The sequence below is a fragment of the Lepidothrix coronata genome, unplaced genomic scaffold, assembly GCF_001604755.1.
Source record: "Lepidothrix coronata isolate B3197 unplaced genomic scaffold, Lepidothrix_coronata-1.0 Scaffold82, whole genome shotgun sequence".
NCBI classification, from domain to species: domain Eukaryota; kingdom Metazoa; phylum Chordata; class Aves; order Passeriformes; family Pipridae; genus Lepidothrix; species Lepidothrix coronata.
Genome location: NW_016690262.1, coordinates 3,867,372 through 3,886,543, shown reverse-complemented (window position 1 = coordinate 3,886,543; position 19,172 = coordinate 3,867,372). Strand labels below are relative to the sequence as shown.

The window sequence follows — 19,172 nt, the reverse complement described above, 5'->3', positions numbered from 1 at the left end:
AGAGAGACCAATGGCCAGGGAGTATGTGAATTATACAAGGTACTGTGTGTGTCAATGAGCTGCTGCATCTATGAGGAGAGGCTCAAACACAGTTTTGCTCCCTCTAACTGCCTACAGTTTAAAGAGAGTATTTATGCAAATGAAAAACAAAGTATGGAAAGAGAAACCATGCCAAAAACTGGCAATCCACTATGTGAGAACAGAAAAAAACCCCACTGTCTCACTTAAAGTAAAAATACTATGATGTCTCCAGCTCCTCCCATGTAATAAACTGTAGGGCACAAGTAAATCTGATTTACAGCTGCTTCACTTTGCACCAGAAAGCACCAGGAATGCACAAAAGAAGGATTACCTATATGCCAACCCTTTCCAAATGTGCACAACCAGCTCTCTTCCTCCAAGACTTCACTCTGACAGTACTGAGCTCTAAAATAATTTCTGGTTTTCCAAAAACATGCTGGATATTAAATAGCCTATATCTGCAAGTAATTTTTTTAAATAAGTAACAAAAATTAAATGCAGTAACAAAATGTTTTGCAGCACATCTAACTAGACTATATTAAGAAAAAAAATATTTTATTCCAGTTGTAGTGTAAAATATGGAATGAGATACTTCATGAGAACAAGAGACATAAGTAGATCCTTATGAGGGTCCATGGAAATATGATTAAAAAAGAAAAGGCAAAAAATTCCCCCCAAAACCACAAAGCACTACCATCTCCCACTCGGTAAAACAAACAGCTACAGAATGAAATCACCAGTACAAAAACTAGAAGAGACAGAAATACAGGTCTCCTTTTTCAAAGTTATTTGTGCAGCAAACCAGGACCTGGGACAATTTACATGTACTATTCAGGTAATGGAAAGCTGTAATAGCAAGATCTGAATTAGAAAGCAAGCTAAGAAGGATTAAAGAATGCTAAAAAAGAAAAAAAGGACAGAGACAATTAAATAAGATGCACTTTTAAACACAGCAGATACAAAATCTGTGATCTTCACTGAAGTCCACTCTTACACCAAATCCAAAGACACAACACTGGGCACTGCAGGGAAGTTTAATGACTGTTTGCACTGCTTGCCATGAGCCAACATCTGCAGGACGTCAGTCCCATTCTTCCTTGCCCTACTGACAAGACTCAGGAGCTGTAGCCAGATAAGGAATTATGTAAACAGCAGAGACCTTGCTTTCAAGCAAATCTCAAAATAATAGTGGAGCTGACCACTACACAGTCTTTCTAGGGTGCTGCCACTACAAGTCACTAAACTTGGTTACTCCCTGCCATAGCAACATCTCCAAACAACCTTCAGTGCAGTAAGTGGGGAAGAGATCCAGATTTTTCACCTACAAACAGGGGAAGAGCTGATACACCGCAGGCCACCTCAAAGGTAACCCGTGAGCAAATGTCCCAATCTGTCTCCCTGCTGAGTGAATAGCAGGGGCTTGGAGTCCAAGAAAGGAACCACTGTTTGTAAGGAGAAACATTAGGAAAGTAGGACTCTCAAGCACAAAATGCCTCACTCAACCACTACAGAAACAGATCATCATTTGGTTTTCCCCTTAAACCAAACTGAACCCATTAGTCAAAGGAATATATTCCCACTGGAGTTCGTGAATCAACTAAGAAAACATTATTTCCAGCCATCACCATTCTAAATGCCCATGTGCTGCCACTACTTGAGAACAAGTCTTTCAGCAGTAGCTTAATAAATTATGTGTGTAGCACTAAGCTGACACATACCACGAAAGACATCACAAGTCAATAAACACAAAGCAAAGCAAATAAAATATGAGAAATCCTATTAACTGTGGAGTGTACTACAGGGCTCTTCCAAAGCACACATCCTTGTGCCAGATCTTGTACAAACAAATTTGGAGACATCGAATCCAACTCTAATGAAGTCAGTACAAACTTTGAAGATGTGTATATTTCCTGTGACAGATGCCATGCACTCCATATTTTTAAAGACTCGATAAATGAAAAAAATATACCTTTGCCTTCCCTAGGTTTCTTCTTTATACCCAGATCTGGAGACCCATCAGCCAGGGCCGACTGTTGGGTCTTGGGTTTACGGCCAGCTGCACATAAAACATGGGGAAAAACAAGTGTTAATCAAATGCGAAGTATTTTACAGTTTGTCTTTGCTGAAAGAAGCAGTTCATGTATTTTCCCCTTGCTGTTTCCTTGCTACAGATATGGATAAACTTAAATTGTTTGATTACTACTGCATAACCAGTTTAATTAATCATTTGGTTGCAGATTTAACTCAATTTCAGACAAGTTAATGGCAGGTGAGGTAAGGACCAAACGTATCGAGCAAAACTCAAGTGTATTTGCATTCTTTAGCCCAGTGCCTGTTTTACTCTGAATTAATTTACAGTAGAGTTATGGTTATGTGCGTGTGGTTTTACTAAATCTGAAATTCAAAGATCTTGGATTTATATCACTTTACCACTGCACTGCATTTTTTCCCCCTCTAAATTACAAATATTCCATCTTAGCATGTCTGGAAGCTCTATTAAAGCAACATCCCTAAAGTTATGTAAATCTTACTGATGCCTGTAAGAAAACTACCAGATAGATACAGAGAGAGCAACCTCACCAGGTGCTAACCTCCCATACGATAGTGGAATGCTTAGAAATCAAACACTGTTCTGAATTGCTTCTCCTCAAAGACACGGCAGTCAGACAGGAAAGATACAAATATCACAAGGAAGATCTTCTCATGTTTTTGTAAACTTATTTGTGTTTTTTTAGGTTAGTATTTACCATGCTGTTTCATTGCAATTACCTTGAGTCTATCCACTCTCCAGATATATCCGTATTTCAGACACCAGTGGTTACACACCACGTAAATCCTCTTTGCATCTTTCTCTATCCTTCCTCCACTTTGTGTTAAAAAACAACAAACACAGAAACCATTTGCCTTTATGGCTTGGCAAAGCCCATTCTCTTGCTCCTTCTTTTTTCCTGCTCCGGTGCCATTTTCTAAGAACTCACACTTCAGACTCCAGTCAGTCTGTTCATATGAGCAAAGATAACAGATCATCTTATCTATCTCCACCTGTATCAACTGCACCACCCACAGCAGTGCACATCAGAAATCAATTCTGACACTGCTCCTACCAAGAGCCATATGTACCTTTTTTCTTTTTCATTGGTTCATGGATATCAGGGGAAGTTGGGACAGGAGATACATCCATTGACTCAGACTCCTCTGTTGATACTTCCACCACAGTTTCTGTGATCACATCAGGTCTCATGGCTGCATGGATAAATTCTGGGGTTGACACACAAGGAGGGACAAAAACTTCCACTACGAAAGAAGAAAAAAGGAACATCTGATGAAGTTTTTATCTGGTTATTTTAATGCACCTTACACAAAATTAATTTCAACAAAGCATATACAATATGTTTCTGCTCCAACAACCTGTCGCCTAGAAAATCAATCCAACTCCCCAAACCATGCACACTTGTATTTTTAGGCAGAAGACAAGTATCACAACAACATCCTTTAGAAATAAACTCAACTTTGAATTAGACAAATTAGAGTTTAATCTTTGATCATTATTATGATCTCCATTTCCTATTTTGCAGATTTTGCATTTCAGTTTGACCATTATTTCATCCAACATATATTAAGTAACCTCAGAAGAAACATCGGTTAAAGAAACCATCAAGTTTTGGTTTTTTAAACCAGGAAAACTTTGCAACACATTGTATTCAGATATTCTTTCCAAAATAGAAAGATGAATATAAATATAAATATTTTCACTTAGAATAAGTCTTTTTTTTAGCAATTTAAAATGTCAAATTCACAGAACCACAGAATGGTTGAGGTTAGAAGGGCACCTGGTCCAACTCCTTACTCAAGCTGGGCCACCTAGAATCATGGACTTTTTTGCATCTCCAAGGATGGAGACTCCATGGTCTCTCTGGGCAATCTGTGCCAGGGCTCTGTCAGCTGCACAGTGAAAAAAGTGTTTCCTGATGTTTAAGCAGAGAAGTTAATCTTAAATGTGTAGTCACTCAAACATCTTACCCAACAGATAAATGATTTACTCTGTAACTATACTCGTTAGGGGGTGGAAAAATCATGTAAAAACTCAAACCAAATCAGTAGCTTTGAAATAAGCAAGCAAATGCTTTAAACCGCATACAGCTCCCCCCAGAAACAAGTTTCCCACTTTGTTTGTTTTATTAATTAGTAGAAGGAGAAACAGTTCCCAGAGCAGAAGCTGTGGCTGACATACCAGGACTCCTGGCATCTCTCAGGCAGGTAGGAGACTCCATATGAAGCAAGGCCTCTGCAGCTTCAATTGTCTTATCCGTGCAGTGCACATTACTGCCATGGACTGATGCTTCCACTGCAGAAGGATACAGAAAATTAATGAGAACAGATTACTTATGAAAGTCCACAGATATCCCTGTACAGCTGTACTGCTTAATCTCTAACACGAAAATTGCAAAATTGTCAGGTGTCTTCACACCTTTTATACCTTTCTGTGGACAGAAACATTTAGGGAAGACGCAAGACAAGCAGAACCAACACTGTCACTTCACCAGATTAGATTTCTGGTTCACAGCCAAGCTCCTCATTTCCACGAGGTGTTCAAGAGCTTACAAAAGCAGACTCTGAGATTTATATTCTGCCTTCAAATTAACCAGAACAAACCAGATTGTGACCAGGATGGTTATAAATTAACGCAGCAGAACAGGCAAGTAGTACTATCTCCAATTATTATCCCGTTAAATTCTAAAGGTCACCTCTCTTCAAATTTTCAATCTATTGCATAAATATATATAAAAATACAATATTAGTCTGCAAAACAGATATTTCCTGTTTTGATTTCTGACATCAAAAATAACTGTGTGTTGGGTTTAGCAGGCTTGATTGTTAAAAAAAACACAAATCACAACCAACAGTATAAAGGGTGTGGGTTTTTTAAGGGAAAAAGGTAAAACCAGCCCTTTTCTTATGTTCTGAAAGGAAAACTGAGTAATTAATAAAAAATAATGTAACTCCAAGAAAGCACATTTAAGTTTGATACAGTGCAGCTCACAGCTACTTGAACACAGCAGCAACACTATAAAGACCCCAAGGTATCAACTAAAACTACAATTCTACTCACAGCCAACTCCACATTCCTCACCCCTGTAAAGGTTTTTAAAAGCAGTGACTGCAGAAACACCTGTTGCCCATCATCCACACTGGCTAAGGTACTCTGCCTCTCTCCAGTTGCTCTTTCCATTTATGGCCATCTGCTCCAAGCTGAACCACTCCAGGGAGGCAGCAGGCAACCCAGGAGATCTATCTTTAGCGTGAGCAGGGTCACCTATCTCCAGTGTCACACAACTAAAGAGGATTTGGGAGTAATTCTCTATGAAAACTTCAAGGCACCTATCCTGTAACTGAAAACGTCAAAGAAACAACTCGAGGTTTGTTGGGAAAATAACACTAGAGTTGCTTCTGACTTAAGGAAACGCTGGATACACAAAGATTCCTGCAGGCACACATGGGGGTAAAAGCCTTCCAGCACATTGCAGTTTATTCAAATGCAGGGCTTAAAAACTCAAAAAAACTACTAGCCAGCAAATTAAACACACAAACCAGAAACTGAAAGTGCCCAAATGCAAAATTTTGGGTGCCTGAAATTTCTTGCTGAACTAGCCTGCTTCCCACCTGCTGGCTGGCTGATGGAATTCCCACCACAGCCCATTAGTTACAGCCTGGGATGCTATTTAGAGGGCTTTATCTTTTGGAACAGTAGATGCCTGATAAAGCTGACATTCCACCAGTGCTTCACCCCAGGCTGGGAGCACAGGAAAATCAGAAAAGGGTCTCTATTGCACACTCCCTTCGATAACCAGTGGCAATCAGCAAGAGTTTTGCACCATAAGCCCTTCCCCCAGCTCCAAGTCCTGGGTGCTTCCCATGCTTGGCCAAGCTATTTCCTTCCTCATGAAGCAGTTTGGGAGTATCCCAAGTCAGAGGCTGAACACCTGCACTGTGACAGAGTGGCCCTGCAGGAAACCCTCTGCCTAAACATTTCTCTCACTAAAGAAAAGCTTCAGTTGTACAGAAATCAGTACGTTTCCCTTCATCTATCTGATAAAACTTTCCACTGATCATCAGAATAAAGGAACAATACTCAGAGAGTCATCATAAATGTATCAATTCTACAACACTACTAAAATTAGAAAGTCCAAATCAGTATTGAATATATTATTATTCTAAAGCATGCAGTAAGATTTAAAGCATGTCAGCAAAGCTTCTCCACCAACCCCTCTGCCTCCCCTGCAGCTAAGAGTTGTGCAGTTTTCATTTCTGCTGGTTACCATTTTTGGGACAACTAGTTAGCTGCTTCTGTGCAGACAGCAGGTTCAGTATGTAAAGGAAATCTGCAAAGAAATTCAAACAACAGTTGCCAAATTTCACTTGTAAGAGAGTACCCAATTAGCTACTCCTAAATGCTTAAAAGCATACAAAATTTTCCTATAGGGAACAGTTTAGATGCTTTACCACAAGCATGAGGTACCTAGACGGGGGCAGGAATAAGGCAAAAAGAATAGCAGAAAGCCATCTTCATACTTTTCCAGGACTAGGGCATTCTGCTGAGGTGCTAGTGTGGAGGGAAAGGAGACACAACCCCCTCAGCATTAGGGACTAACGCTGCAAAACCGTAACAGCAGAGCCAAGGAGCCACTCGACCTCTCCCCTAAGCAACCCTTCCGTTTCCAATAAAAACAGCACTATCTACTCCTCAAAAGCCTGTGACATTTGAAAATACACACTTCACAAATGTTTTTCCAACGTGAGTTACTTTGGACTCCACTAAAATTGCCACCTAAAAAATATCAAGCAAAAAATAGTAACACTTCTGGCTTTGGCTGGAACACACATGCTGTCTGTCTATCATGACAGCCAACAAACGCACCTTACACTGCCAAAAAGACAGCTATTAAAACACCTACTAAAACGAGTGCTATTACCAAGTTTCAAGCCTTTTCAGGTAGCTAATTCTTCTTTAACCAGTACAAGCTTTTAGCCTCAGAAGCATTTGTCTACTCAGTGAGCATCAGGAGTTTTCATTTATGCACAGGCAACGTTACTGCGCCAACACAGTGGGAAGAAAAAAAGTAAAAATTTGTATTTCAACACAAATTTTATGTAAAACATCTTTCTGACATGCTGGAAAATATCTAATAGAAGACAGCAGCATGTCAGAGTGCTCAGTCATGAGGCATGACACGGATGAAAAACACAGCTAAATTAGATAACCCAAAAGATGGAAGTGGGGAAACAGGCTCTCTCAGAGAAGGGATGAGACCAGAAAAAAGCAGGAGGCTGTTCTTGCAGATTACTGGATCAAGTGTCATCAACCAAACTACACTTGTATCACAGTACCTGGTAACACTTCCCACAATAAAGATGGGAAAAAAGAAAATCAAGGGATAAGGATTGTGCAAACAAACCTAAAAAAAAGACAACTTTCCACTTTGGTGCACAAGTGCAGTATCACAATGGGCAGAAACATTTCTGATCAAAGACTGAAGTGTTTCACCTGTTTCTTTAAATATACCCAATTCTATTTGTATTTATTTATGCTATCAACTATGGTACCACCATGCACATATACAATACCCCAAAGCTAAAACAGACTGTATTGCTTGAGTAAAAAAAGTAAGGTGCAGGTCTGTTACCTTATATAATCATTTCAGGAGGAACTGTCACTTGCCCAAAGGAAGCAAAGCAGTTTACATGGATGAAAGTAAATTTTTCAGTTTGATAACTAAGTGACATGAGAACTGCCATTTACTGACCTAGAACACATCAGAGCTAACACCACCACTTACCTTTCATTCTTTTAAAACTAAACCTCATCTTACTGCTTTTATGAAGAATTCTGAGTCCTTGGCATTTTATTTTAAAATACTTCATTATTTTAAAATACTCCATTAAAAATTTTCTGGTCTGTTTGTGGAAAAAAAAAAATCCTCTTTGAAAACAACCTCAGAAAATGCAAACAGTTAACTACGCTAGTTGATGTCTATCTTCACTGTTGACCTAATGTCTTCTAGCTCCACTTTCTAAACAAATAGCATGTACAGTACATTATCCAAGGTTCTCAACAGCTGTTACAAAACACCAAACTTGGTAATTAAGTCTGACAGGGCTGTACTTCAGCTTTACAGAAGAACGCAGTGGCAATGTATCCATTTGGTAAAAATGTCCCCCGTTTTAATGTAAGACTAACAAAATTAATAAAAGCAACTGATGAGAGGGAAAAAATGGGACGGGAACTTTCAAAATGGTATTTTTTGGCACTGAATACAGCTCTCCCCCTCCTTATCTGAAGTGTTATCAATGTCTGCATTTACAAGGCCAACACTTAACTTCAGCACCTGCAATAGCTTATCCTTTAATACTATCAGGCAACCAGAGGAATACTTTAATGAAGAATTCCCAATTCCAAGCATGGAACTCAGTCAAGAGTGACTACACATACACTAACAAAGCTCATTAAAGTTTACTGGTGCTTACATGCTTGTTTTATCTCAGCACTTAAAAGACCACAGCAAACAGCAGTGGAAGCTGTAACAGTGCTTAAGCTGCATTTTAATTAAAAGCAGCTGAATTGCCCATATAGGTAATACCCAGAAATCTTTCTGCATGCAACATTTGACTGGAAAAGAAAGCATTTTCAGTTTACTGCTTGTTTTATGGCAGACATTTGTTCAGAAAGTGAAGAACAATTCCTTGGATTTTTCAGTATTTCCCTAAGCCTGGCTCTGTTGGTTCCAAAGACTCTCAGCTGCACACAGTTTAAGGATGATGCATAACCCACTGCATAAAGGCAATCAATAAAGAAAATGAGAGAGATCATCCCAAAACACTTGTTCCACTGTAAGCCATATGTTATCAGCCTGATATTGACACAAATATTAGCTACAAAGCCAAAACATGTCTCTGTAAAGTCATTTAGGAGTTGCTTGTACAACCCGCAATTAAGATAACACTGAGCAGCAACAATTTTGGTCCCTCTTACTGCCCGCAGTTATCGACACTGAAGTTTAGTCAACATTGGAACGAGGAGCCAGGGGAAAAGGCAGCACGTCATTATTATTACAATCCCTTAGGATAAAGAATTCCTCACTTAAATCCACATGATACCATCTACATACAAACGTAAGTAAACAGATATGGTATCCTGATAGTGTGATGATGGGAATACTAGACCTGTGTAGGTATCTGTATCACTCACTGCAATGCAAATATAACAAAAAAAAAAAGGAATTAAGTTGTCTGGGCTAAGGACATTAAGGACATCAGAAAGGGCAATGCAAAGGTCATTTGTCATTTATCTAAGGGTTAGGTCACAAGCAATCTAGTTACAATGACTTAAGAAGGTCTTGACACAATAATCAACCACTTAAACGTTCTCCATTCATTGACAATCAAAAGTAAAAAAACAACTAACTGAAATGCGCAGTGAGCCCTGAAGGAATCAGAGATGTGTTCCACTGGCAAAATGAAGCACCTGCTCCAGCATTGACAGGAGAGTGTCCAACTGCTTATGACCTGCTCCACTTCTGTTCTGCAACAGAACAGTTCTTTGCTGCTTTATACTGGGGTTTTTTTGTGTGTCTAAGGTTGATGTCGCCCTCCTACGAAAAACACCGTGTGTTTTTCCACATTAAATAAAATAAAGCACTGTGAACATTTCATGACGGCTCTCGTTTTTTGAATCGGTATCTTTATATACTCGAAAACGACAGAGCATTTACCTTTAGCACAGGCCTGTACAAACCCACTGCCATGTCAGTGCAAAACCAGTGTTAGGCTTTACTGTCCAGGTAGTAACTGCACAAGTCATTACTTCTAATGCTCTCCACCGTCCTGCTGTGTGTGGTTTCAAGGAGCAGGTTTAAATACTGAGCTACACGTTGTAAAGACAAAAATAAAGTCAGAGCTAGTACAACTTCTGTGGAAAACCAAACGCTGGACAGTGCATTTGTGGCTTCAGTCAGCTGTAACTTTGCTCGTGCTTTCTCCGTGGCTCTACCACAGTTTAAGACAAATCCTGGGATCACTGGAATGCGTCCTGTTCTCGGACAGATTTAATAAAACCAAGAGAGGCCAAACCATGATCCTGAACATAACCCCGACGAAGTGTTAGAGCTCGGGTAAAGCGGCTGGGCCCGGAGGCTCCAAGGTGTAGAGGAGCGAGCAGAAGGAGCGCGGCACGTGCACCAGTGGATGAGAGCCGGCTCCGGCTCCCGTTCCGTCCCGGGCCGGCGCTCCCGCCGCGCCCTCCCCCGCCCGCCGGGGGCGCCCGCAGGCAGGTGCGGCCACGTGCGGCGGCGGCGGCGCCACTTCCGTGTTTACACCGCGCTCCGCTCCGGTGCCGCGCCCGCCGCGCGCCCATTGGCGGCCCCGCCACCTCCCCCCCGGCCGGTCCCTCCCCCGGGGGCGCGCGGGGGCCCCGGGGGCGCGCGCGGCGCTTCCGCTGCGCGGCGCGCGTGGGGGAGGGGGCACGGCCGCCCCCCCGCCCCAAACACGTGGGGGCCGCGGCCCCGCCGGCGGCTCAGAGTTTAAAAGGGCACGGGGGGGGGCGCCGGAATTAGGGGCGAAAGCGGGGGGGGGGGGGGGGGGGGGGGGGGGGGGGGGGGGGGGGGGGGGGGGGCACGCACGGGGAGGCCGGGCCGCGGCCCTCGGCCTGCCCGCTCAGACAGCGTGGCGGCGGCGGCGGCGCTCCGAGCGAGGGGAGGGCCGGCGGGGGCGGGAGGACAACAACCCCGCGCACTTCCTGGTTCTCGCCCTGGCCGCCAAAAGCCCCGCAAAACTCCGCCGCGCGCACCCCGCCGCAACTCCCGGCGCGGCGGCGGCCGTGCCGGCGGTGGCGGTGCCGCGGGGCCCGCCGCACGCCGGGCCGGCCGCTACCAAGGTGATCACTTCCTGATTGCCCTCCATTGCAGCCCGCCCGCCCGCCCTGCGCCGCGGCTCCCCCCGCCGCCCGTCCCCGCTCCTGCCCGCCCCGCCACCCCCGCAGCCGTCCTCGCCCCCCGGCGGCGCGGCGCCGCTCACCGGCGCGGATCAGGAGGTCGAGCTGGTTGGTGGGCCCCTCATGCACGGACGCCGCCATGTTTACGCTGCCGGAGCGGCTTCACATTGACGGGCGGGCGCGCGCGGGGCCGGCGGGCGAGGCGCGCTCCCGCGGCGCGGGCGGAGCGGTCACCGCCACGGCGCGCGGCGGCGGCGAGAGCGCTTCCTGCGGGGCGGCGCGCGCGCGATCCTTCCGCCGCCCGCCCCACACAGGAAGTGCCGCGCCGGCTCCCGCCGCCGCAGCGGCAGCAGAGCGGGGCCGCCCGCGGGAAGGGGGAGCCGCCGGGCACCGCCGGCCCACACGGGCAGCGCCTGCCCGCCCGCCCCGGCCCGCAGGCACCCGCGGGCACGGACACAGAGGGTCGGGGCGCAGCGCGGCCCGTCCCGGCGCTGCCCCGAGCGCCTTCCCGTCCGCCTCCACGCAGTCCCCGCACACCGGCACCGACGTGCCCCGGGCACCAGGATAAGCCTGACAGTCCCCACTGACGCAGGAACAAGTTTTCTCCTTGGCGAGTCCCTACGTTCAGTAACAATTCGCCAGACAGCCTCAGTCCTCCTCTCCTGCAGTCCACAATCCACCTCGTCTCCTGAATAGCAGCAGGGCTGATTCCAAGGGAACTTTAGGTGTCTTTTCCAGTTAGCTACAGGCCCTGTCCATCCTTCGTGAAACCCAGCCCCTGAGCAGATTTGGGGGGGGGAAAGTTACATTGCTTTCTTAATTTAAAAATATATTTTAAAAACCGCTACTGCTGCTTTTTTTTAGGGTTGTGTGCTCTCCCATCTGAAGAACACCTGCTTCAGTGACACCACAGCATTCCCTGCCAGGCCTCTGGAGTGCTGCAGCTGGACAGACACCAGTCAGGAGAACGCACCCTCCACATGTGCCTGCCCATTCCCTGTGCCGATCACTCCCAGGGTAAAACTTCAGAGCTGTATGCAAAGAGCAGCTACCCCGAGATAAGCAAAGCGTGTCCAATGGGGAGCTATGCACGGAGATTACACGTAGGAATTCCTTCATTAACACCTGAATAGGCCCATATTGTTAAGCCAAGGATCAAGCAAACACCTGCCTAAAGAGAATTCCTTCCTTCCAGGTACACCACAGCTCCATTAAAAGCAGGTGAAGGGCACCAGCTGCAACCTGACAATACAGAACCTCTTCCCCTCTCAAGTTCTAGTAGTCCTAGGACCTAGATCACAAGCAACAATTCAGAAGCATTTTTTCCCCACCACAGAAATCACAAAATAGTATCCAGCATAAATGACCTCCAGCTGGTAAATTCAGTGTTTCAAACTTTTGACAAATCATACTCCTAACACTACAATGCCCAAGGCTTTTTAGGATACATTTTAATGACTGTATTTGTATATAATATTTATAACGCGCAAACAAAAATTCAGGCGTTTTGTAGACTTCACTCATCCATTCCTGGCTGTAAGGAATTAAATTTGTTCATCACCATCAGATAAGCAAGACCTCCAAGCAACATCATTCATTCTCACATTAAAGACCTATCTAAGGGTAGGTCTGTGCTAAAGTTTTGCCAGCAGAGCTCTTCCCAACCAGAAACATGGACAAAAAAGGCAAGTATCCAGCTGTGATGGCAAAAAGCTCTCATGCAGATCCAGCTTTGCCAAAAGCAGAGTGCTCCTGTCAGCTTTTGTTATTCAGAGAGGTGCAGCACCAGTGCTAGCAAGAATTCCTTCCGTCAGCATATTTCCACTAGGGGACTCTGCTGTATCCTCCAGCAGAAATTTTCCTAGTGGAGACAAGCCCAAGGACAAGGAAAGTCATTTTAAGTAGGCGCACACTTAAATGTGCAATAAAACTTAATAGTCCTTCATTAAAACATCCTCAAATTGAAGTGGAAACCTCACCCAGTGTAGTTTAGCAACACCGCAAGTTCAGCTTAAATACAGAGTACTGCAACAACCACGTACTCCTGTCACTTTGGCCCGTGTACCTACTGTTGCTAAAAGTTGTAATTTACCCATACTTCAAACCATTTAGCCCACAGCAGTAAAATACAGTTTAAAAGTTTGCCTGTTTAGATCCAGATCAAAAGGTGCACTGAGACACTAAATACCCTTGAAGATCCAGACCTGTGTCAATAGGAGTTCACACTTCCATACTTTGGAAAAGGTGCCTTCATAGTTTTTCCCTTTATTGATTGCTATGTAATTCAGTGAGCATTCTTTACTGATTGCAACTTTTAGTCATAAACTGAAGTGTTTGACTCATATCCAACGAATTTTTGCCTGGAATACGTGGACTCCTTGAATAAGTGCATTCAAGCAATGTGCACTATGTAACTTTTGACAAACACCACGTGTCCAAAATTAAAGGAAAAAAAGAGCATAAAACATCAAGCTCTTGGTTTAATAGCAGTTTTCTAGGCAGCATTTATTTACTACTGCAAGCACAGATTTAGCACAGTGTTTGCCAGCTCACAAGAAATGGACTTGAACAGCTGCACTCAGTATTCTGAGTCTTTGCTCTCTCTGATCTCACATAGAGAGAATATCACTGGATGCCTGAGGGGTTCCAATCTCTTGAAAAGAGTCCAAGCCTGGGCACTTTCAAGATTAATATGTAAAAAACTACAACAAATCTATGCAGTGATCATTTTGATCTGTGCACACCTTATATAGTATTACATATATAGACACATATGTCTTTAAGGAGGAATGCAACTTTCTCTGGAAGTTCTGCAGTTTCATCTGTTTATATGATTTTAGTATTTCATGCTGAATGCTAATTGATTTGTCATGCTAATAAAATCTTATTATTTCAGGGAAAAAAGAGAGTCAACAGGGGAAAAAGTAAACATGCAGTTAACTTTTTAACCTATTTTTAAGCCTCCTTTCTAGGCAAAAGGCTAACAAAGAGGGCTACAAAGTCTACTCAGTGGGTGGCCCAATGAAGCAAGACATATTTACTGTAATGGAACAGGGCCACAGGAAATTGCAGATGTACTTATGTTTCTCTGGCATGAAAAAAGCAGCAAAAAAATATAGATTAACAGATCCCCAACAGCATCAGTCTTTGTCAGACAGAAATATATTTATTAACCTATTTTTTGTTGGTTTGTTTGTTTTACTGTTAGAGAATACAAAGATTCAGCTGTATTGTAATTTTTTAAACAAGCTCAGCTGTCAAGATAGCCAGGTACCCCTACATGCTCATCACATCTACATTTACCAAGTGCCAGACAAAAAAAAAAGGTCAAAATGTTTAATATGGACAACTTTGTTCACATGAAAGGAAATGTGTCACTTCTTTGCAATATACACCATATAACCTCATCCTGATTGTTTCGAAAAAGTGAAAGACAGCTGAAGAAAAGCAGCTGGATGTGATTAAATGCATCCAAGACAGCAGATGTAAATTCAGAATACAAAGAACTGGTAGGTTCCAGCAGATTTGCAGAAGTGGACTGGAATAAGATCATCAATTATCTTAAGCATCTCTTTGAACAGTCCTCAAAACTAGTAGAGCATTCAGTGGCTATGAGGAATGGTCAATCTCCACTCCCATAGTCGCCTATGCAAAGCTGCCTTTCCCACAGTTCTCACAAATATGATGAAAATATTCCCTGATAATAGCCTGTAGTTTCTCTTGGAAAAATACTTCACAAGTATTGTAACTTGAAATGGTAAAAGTGCAACCTTCCAATGCCACCTTTGTCCTCCACTAACAGCAAATGATTAACCAGAAAGGAAAACCTGTGTGCATTTAATGACTTTTAGCCACAGAGGATGTAGCTGTATTCTAGTAAGACCTACCCTGGGAAAAGGCAATTATTATAAAGCAGTTGCTTATTCTTACAGAGGTGATTTGTTTGACTTCATTTAAGTAAGTAGTGGAGGGTAGATGGCAATCTGTCTGAGGGTAGTATTTGCACTCTGCATGACAAATTGCAAATGATAACGGAGTAACAGTGCTGAAATGCCAACCACTCTAAAAAGCCTCAAATCATTTCAGAAGTCCAGGCATGTCCTGTCCCAAGTGCCCAAACCACCTACAAATTTTAAAGTTACAGAAAGGTCCGTTTTGCCCAGGATCCTCGAGAAATTCACAGCTGATAATTACAGATGTAGTTGCTGTCCTCAACAGCAGGCTATCAAACTGTTGATAGCTATTACTGCATTGCAAAGAAATATTTTTAACAATATTAAAATTGTTAAATTCTAGAAACCATCCAAGAAAATGCAGCTGTCACCTTTATCAGCAGATCAGCATAATCATTACCATCCACTGTGGATTCCACAGTAAAAAATTGCCAAATAGCAAAATAACCACAAAATGTTCCTGGAGGAGCCAGGGAAATACTGAGGAAAGGGGTCCCACTGAACATTTCTAAGGACTAAATGCCCTGCTCAAACACATGTGGCTTTACTGTCATCCTAGAGTTTGTTGTCAACTACAGTCTCCCTTTTAATGTGCAGATCAGCTTTAAAAATTATTACTTTCAAGTCTGTCGCTCCATTTTTGATCAATAAAGACCAGTAACTCTTGTGCACTCATACCACGATGGGTGTGGCATTGCCATATTGCATTCTCATTTCAAGGGAGAAGCCACGCAATTTTTCAGCCTTCATTAGTAAAATGTTGTGGCTGAGTCTTCATGGTAACAGCTTACAAATTCTCACTCACAATTACAACTGGGGTTGGGAGTTTAGAGGAGCATGCATCTGTACATCTGAAGTCCAACCCTTAATGCTCCACACCAGCAAGTCACTGAATTAGCCTCACATCAGCCTCGGGAAATAAAAATTATTCCTGAAATGTGTAGTTAAATTAGGCTTTCTTACAAAATAGTTAATCTTGCAGCATTCTTTTGATATGAATGGACCACCGAATGCAGCAAGGCAGAAACCTGAAATCTAGAAAGGACTGGACACCAGTTATGGTCATGTTAAAATACTATCATCCACAGTTCTGGAGCTCTTTTCCTTAATTTCTCAGAAAAGGAAACACCAGCAAATATGACATAAAATTTAAGTTGCAGTTGAATTTTGTTTCTGAATTAAGAATGTTACTGAGAACAGATGTATTTGCCTTTAGTGCAACTGCTGCAAGTACTATACAACAGCACATGAATTAAGAGGGGAATCCTTTTGCCTCGCTGTCACCAGCATTTAACTGGCAAAAATGCCGTGGATTTCTTGGCAGAGTGAGGATTCACAAGGATGAAGCAGCAGCATGGTGTGAAAAAATAAAATCAGCTCACATGCAAAGGGCAAACTCTTAACCCATTCAAGTGTTAGAGACATCTAATTCTTGCAGTAGAGCAAGCAAAGCTTTATCTTGCTTTTGCCTAGCTAGCAGGCTTCATCTTAGCACTTATGAGAGTTTAGTCAAGTTGTTAGAATGTCCAAACTGATCTTGGTTTTTTTTAAGACAGCAAGGTCCTCTAAAACAAACTGCTCCATGTGTAAAATTCTCACAGACCTGTCAGTGCAAGAAAATGAAGTACAGTCAACAGGATACGTCAGCACTAACAAAATGTACAGCAGATGCTTGTGTTAACTCATTTTTTGTAAGAGTTTAATCAAATAGTGTCTGGACAGAATGAATTATAACACTGTTTTGTTTATCCTTTACATGCACATGCCATACTCAAAGGTAAGATTCTAACCAGATCTAATACTGAGTTCTTAGGTTATGATATTTAACTGATGAAAACTTATCTGAGAAACAAGAGTTCATGGGTTCAAGTTCACATAAAAGACGTCAGAAGGAAGCGGTTTTAATTATAATAAGAGCAGACATATAAAGGCAGAACGAAGAACAGGCAATAACTGAAGACTGGACATAGATATGCAAAGCTGATTCCCACGGTGCTAAGTGTGCAAGTAGTAATGTGAAATTTGCTTTCTAAAAGATTTCCCTTAAAGTATGTATTTTGTTCATCCATTTGTTTAAATTAGGAGAGGAATAAGCCCAAGCTCCCTGTTGATTCAACCTCCTCCCTCCTTAAGGATGGCTGTCAATTTACATGATAGTTTCAACTGAACTCCCTGATCTTTGTAGCCCAATATTTTTCCATCAGATCATAACCCTACAGAGGCTCATTTTCAGATCCCCATTATTTTCATGCAGATTCTCTGCCTCCCTGTGCCAATAATATTTTTAGAATGAAACCAGACTTTTCAACTTGAACCACAAGGAGGATATCTGATTGAACATCAAATTAAAAAACCTGGTGACAGTTCACAAATTTAATGACATTTTGACTTCTTGGACATAGTAGGTTTGTCTCCTCTTTCATCTGAAAGCTGTTACTGAAAAAAAAAACAAACCAAAACAAACCTGTACTTGTTCCTTTGGTGATTAATAAAAAAATAAGGGAAAAACACTATTCACATAAGATGTTAGAGTCACTAAATCAATTCCATCAGGGTTCTACAGAGGCAATACAATTTTGGAACACCTCTCATAGGGATCAAGCCTTACTGTACTTACAGCAACATTTCCTTAATAGCTACCACTGTTCAACAAAATTTGTGAACAAACAATAACGTGGGTTTTGCAAATGTAGCAATTGTTAATTTCAAAATGACTGCTTCTTTAAAGACAGCAGCTTCTGCTGTAATGTAAACTACAAAGGTTTTGCTGAATAAATCTTACAATTTAAGGCCTAACTACTTTAAGGACAGAAAACTATGGAGGAGATGACAGCCAATAAAATTTGGATATTATTAAAAACTTGTTAAGAAGGATGTCTCTTTTATTATACAAACACTGTCACTGGTGCAGTAAACAACATTCTAAGGTTGTAACTCAGTCCTCAATAATCTAAAGGTACCACTCCCAAGAATATCATACAAACAGGGAAAGAAATTCAAACACTATGTCAACTTAAAGCTTATATCTTCCCTTTCAATCATTACAAAAGGCACTCACTACCTCCACAAAGAATGTCAGAAGGTCACCTGAAAAAAACAAATTTCCTACATTTTGGTTTTTCTAGAAAAACATACATATGTATGTTGCACCCTCTGTCATGATGTTTTTCTATTCCAAGCAGATAAGCACTTTTTTCCTTCTAGAATAAAAACATAACTTGAACCATTAGGTCTTTCTTGTGTGCTAAAAGACTCTTGGGGTCTTACTTTTATAGTTAATGGATTAATTTTACAGTTAAAGGATTAATTATAATTAATGACCCTTGATTAATGAATCAAGATAGATTAGTGGGAAACAGGCTGGAAGGAGTCTGATAGGCAAAACCCCCCATACTCCACTAGAATTAGCTAAAAATTCACCAGTATTTATAACAATCATATAGCATATTTTATTTGAATTGTGGTTTCATAAATGCAAGAAGTTTTTTAATACAAAACAACATCACAGGTCCTGATTCTGCCCTTGGCTCAGTACTGACTGTCCTTACAGTCCACACAGTCTCAAATCCATTCATGCAATAGCAAACCACAAACAGACCCATTCAAGGGGCAGCACAAATCGTCTCTTCAGTGTCCTAAGGAGCTGCCCCACTACATTTTCCACAAAGGGCACTGATCCCTATCTCTGAAGGCCAGAGTAAGGCTACATTTTAAATTACAAAGCTTTAGATTAACTGCAAAGTAGCTGGAGGCTCTTGGAATATGTGCAATGCTATAAAGCATGTAAATCACAAGTCATTGGAAGTGCCAATGAACTGTCACAAGAAAGGAAAAAAAATCATGTCCATGGCCAGCAGTAAAGATACAGAAAAGGGTGTATATTATGTTATGAGAATAGGTGTCCTTTTCAAATAATGCCCTGACTCTTTGAGTTTTTAGTATTTGCCATGCTGTCTGTACAGTCACAGAAGGTGAACCACAAAAGGTATTAAGTTTGCTCATTCTTGGTGCAACAATGATACATTTATCAAATAACACAGAATTTATTATAGCAATTAATTCTGTCATTTTTGAACCAGAATCTATTGAGACTACTTTGGCAATAACAGAATTTTCTTCTAAGATGCACAGAAATCAAATTGTTGCACCTCTCTCTAAATTAGGATCATTAGCATAATAAAGGTATGTACTTCAGAAAATTAACACCCTAAAAT

The 19,172-nt window shown here is 42.1% G+C and overlaps 1 protein-coding gene across 2 annotated transcripts in view; it reads right to left on the bottom strand.

Moving 5' to 3' along the window:
• The window catches only part of ELF2 (E74 like ETS transcription factor 2), a 35,458-nt gene that overhangs the window by 5,008 nt on the left and 11,278 nt on the right, over positions 1-19,172 (bottom strand). The window contains exons 1-4 of one of the 2 annotated variants that reach the window (XM_017820344.1): positions 11,089-11,230; positions 4,253-4,366; positions 3,142-3,315; positions 1,991-2,077 (exon numbers count right to left, since the gene is read on the bottom strand). In XM_017820344.1, the coding sequence (XP_017675833.1) occupies positions 1,991-2,077; positions 3,142-3,315; positions 4,253-4,366; positions 11,089-11,146 (433 nt within the window). In that variant the 5' untranslated portion in view covers positions 11,147-11,230. Of the gene's footprint in view, positions 1-1,990; positions 2,078-3,141; positions 3,316-4,252; positions 4,367-11,088; positions 11,231-19,172 lie in introns of those variants that run through there. The other variant, XM_017820343.1, reaches the window with a different exon arrangement.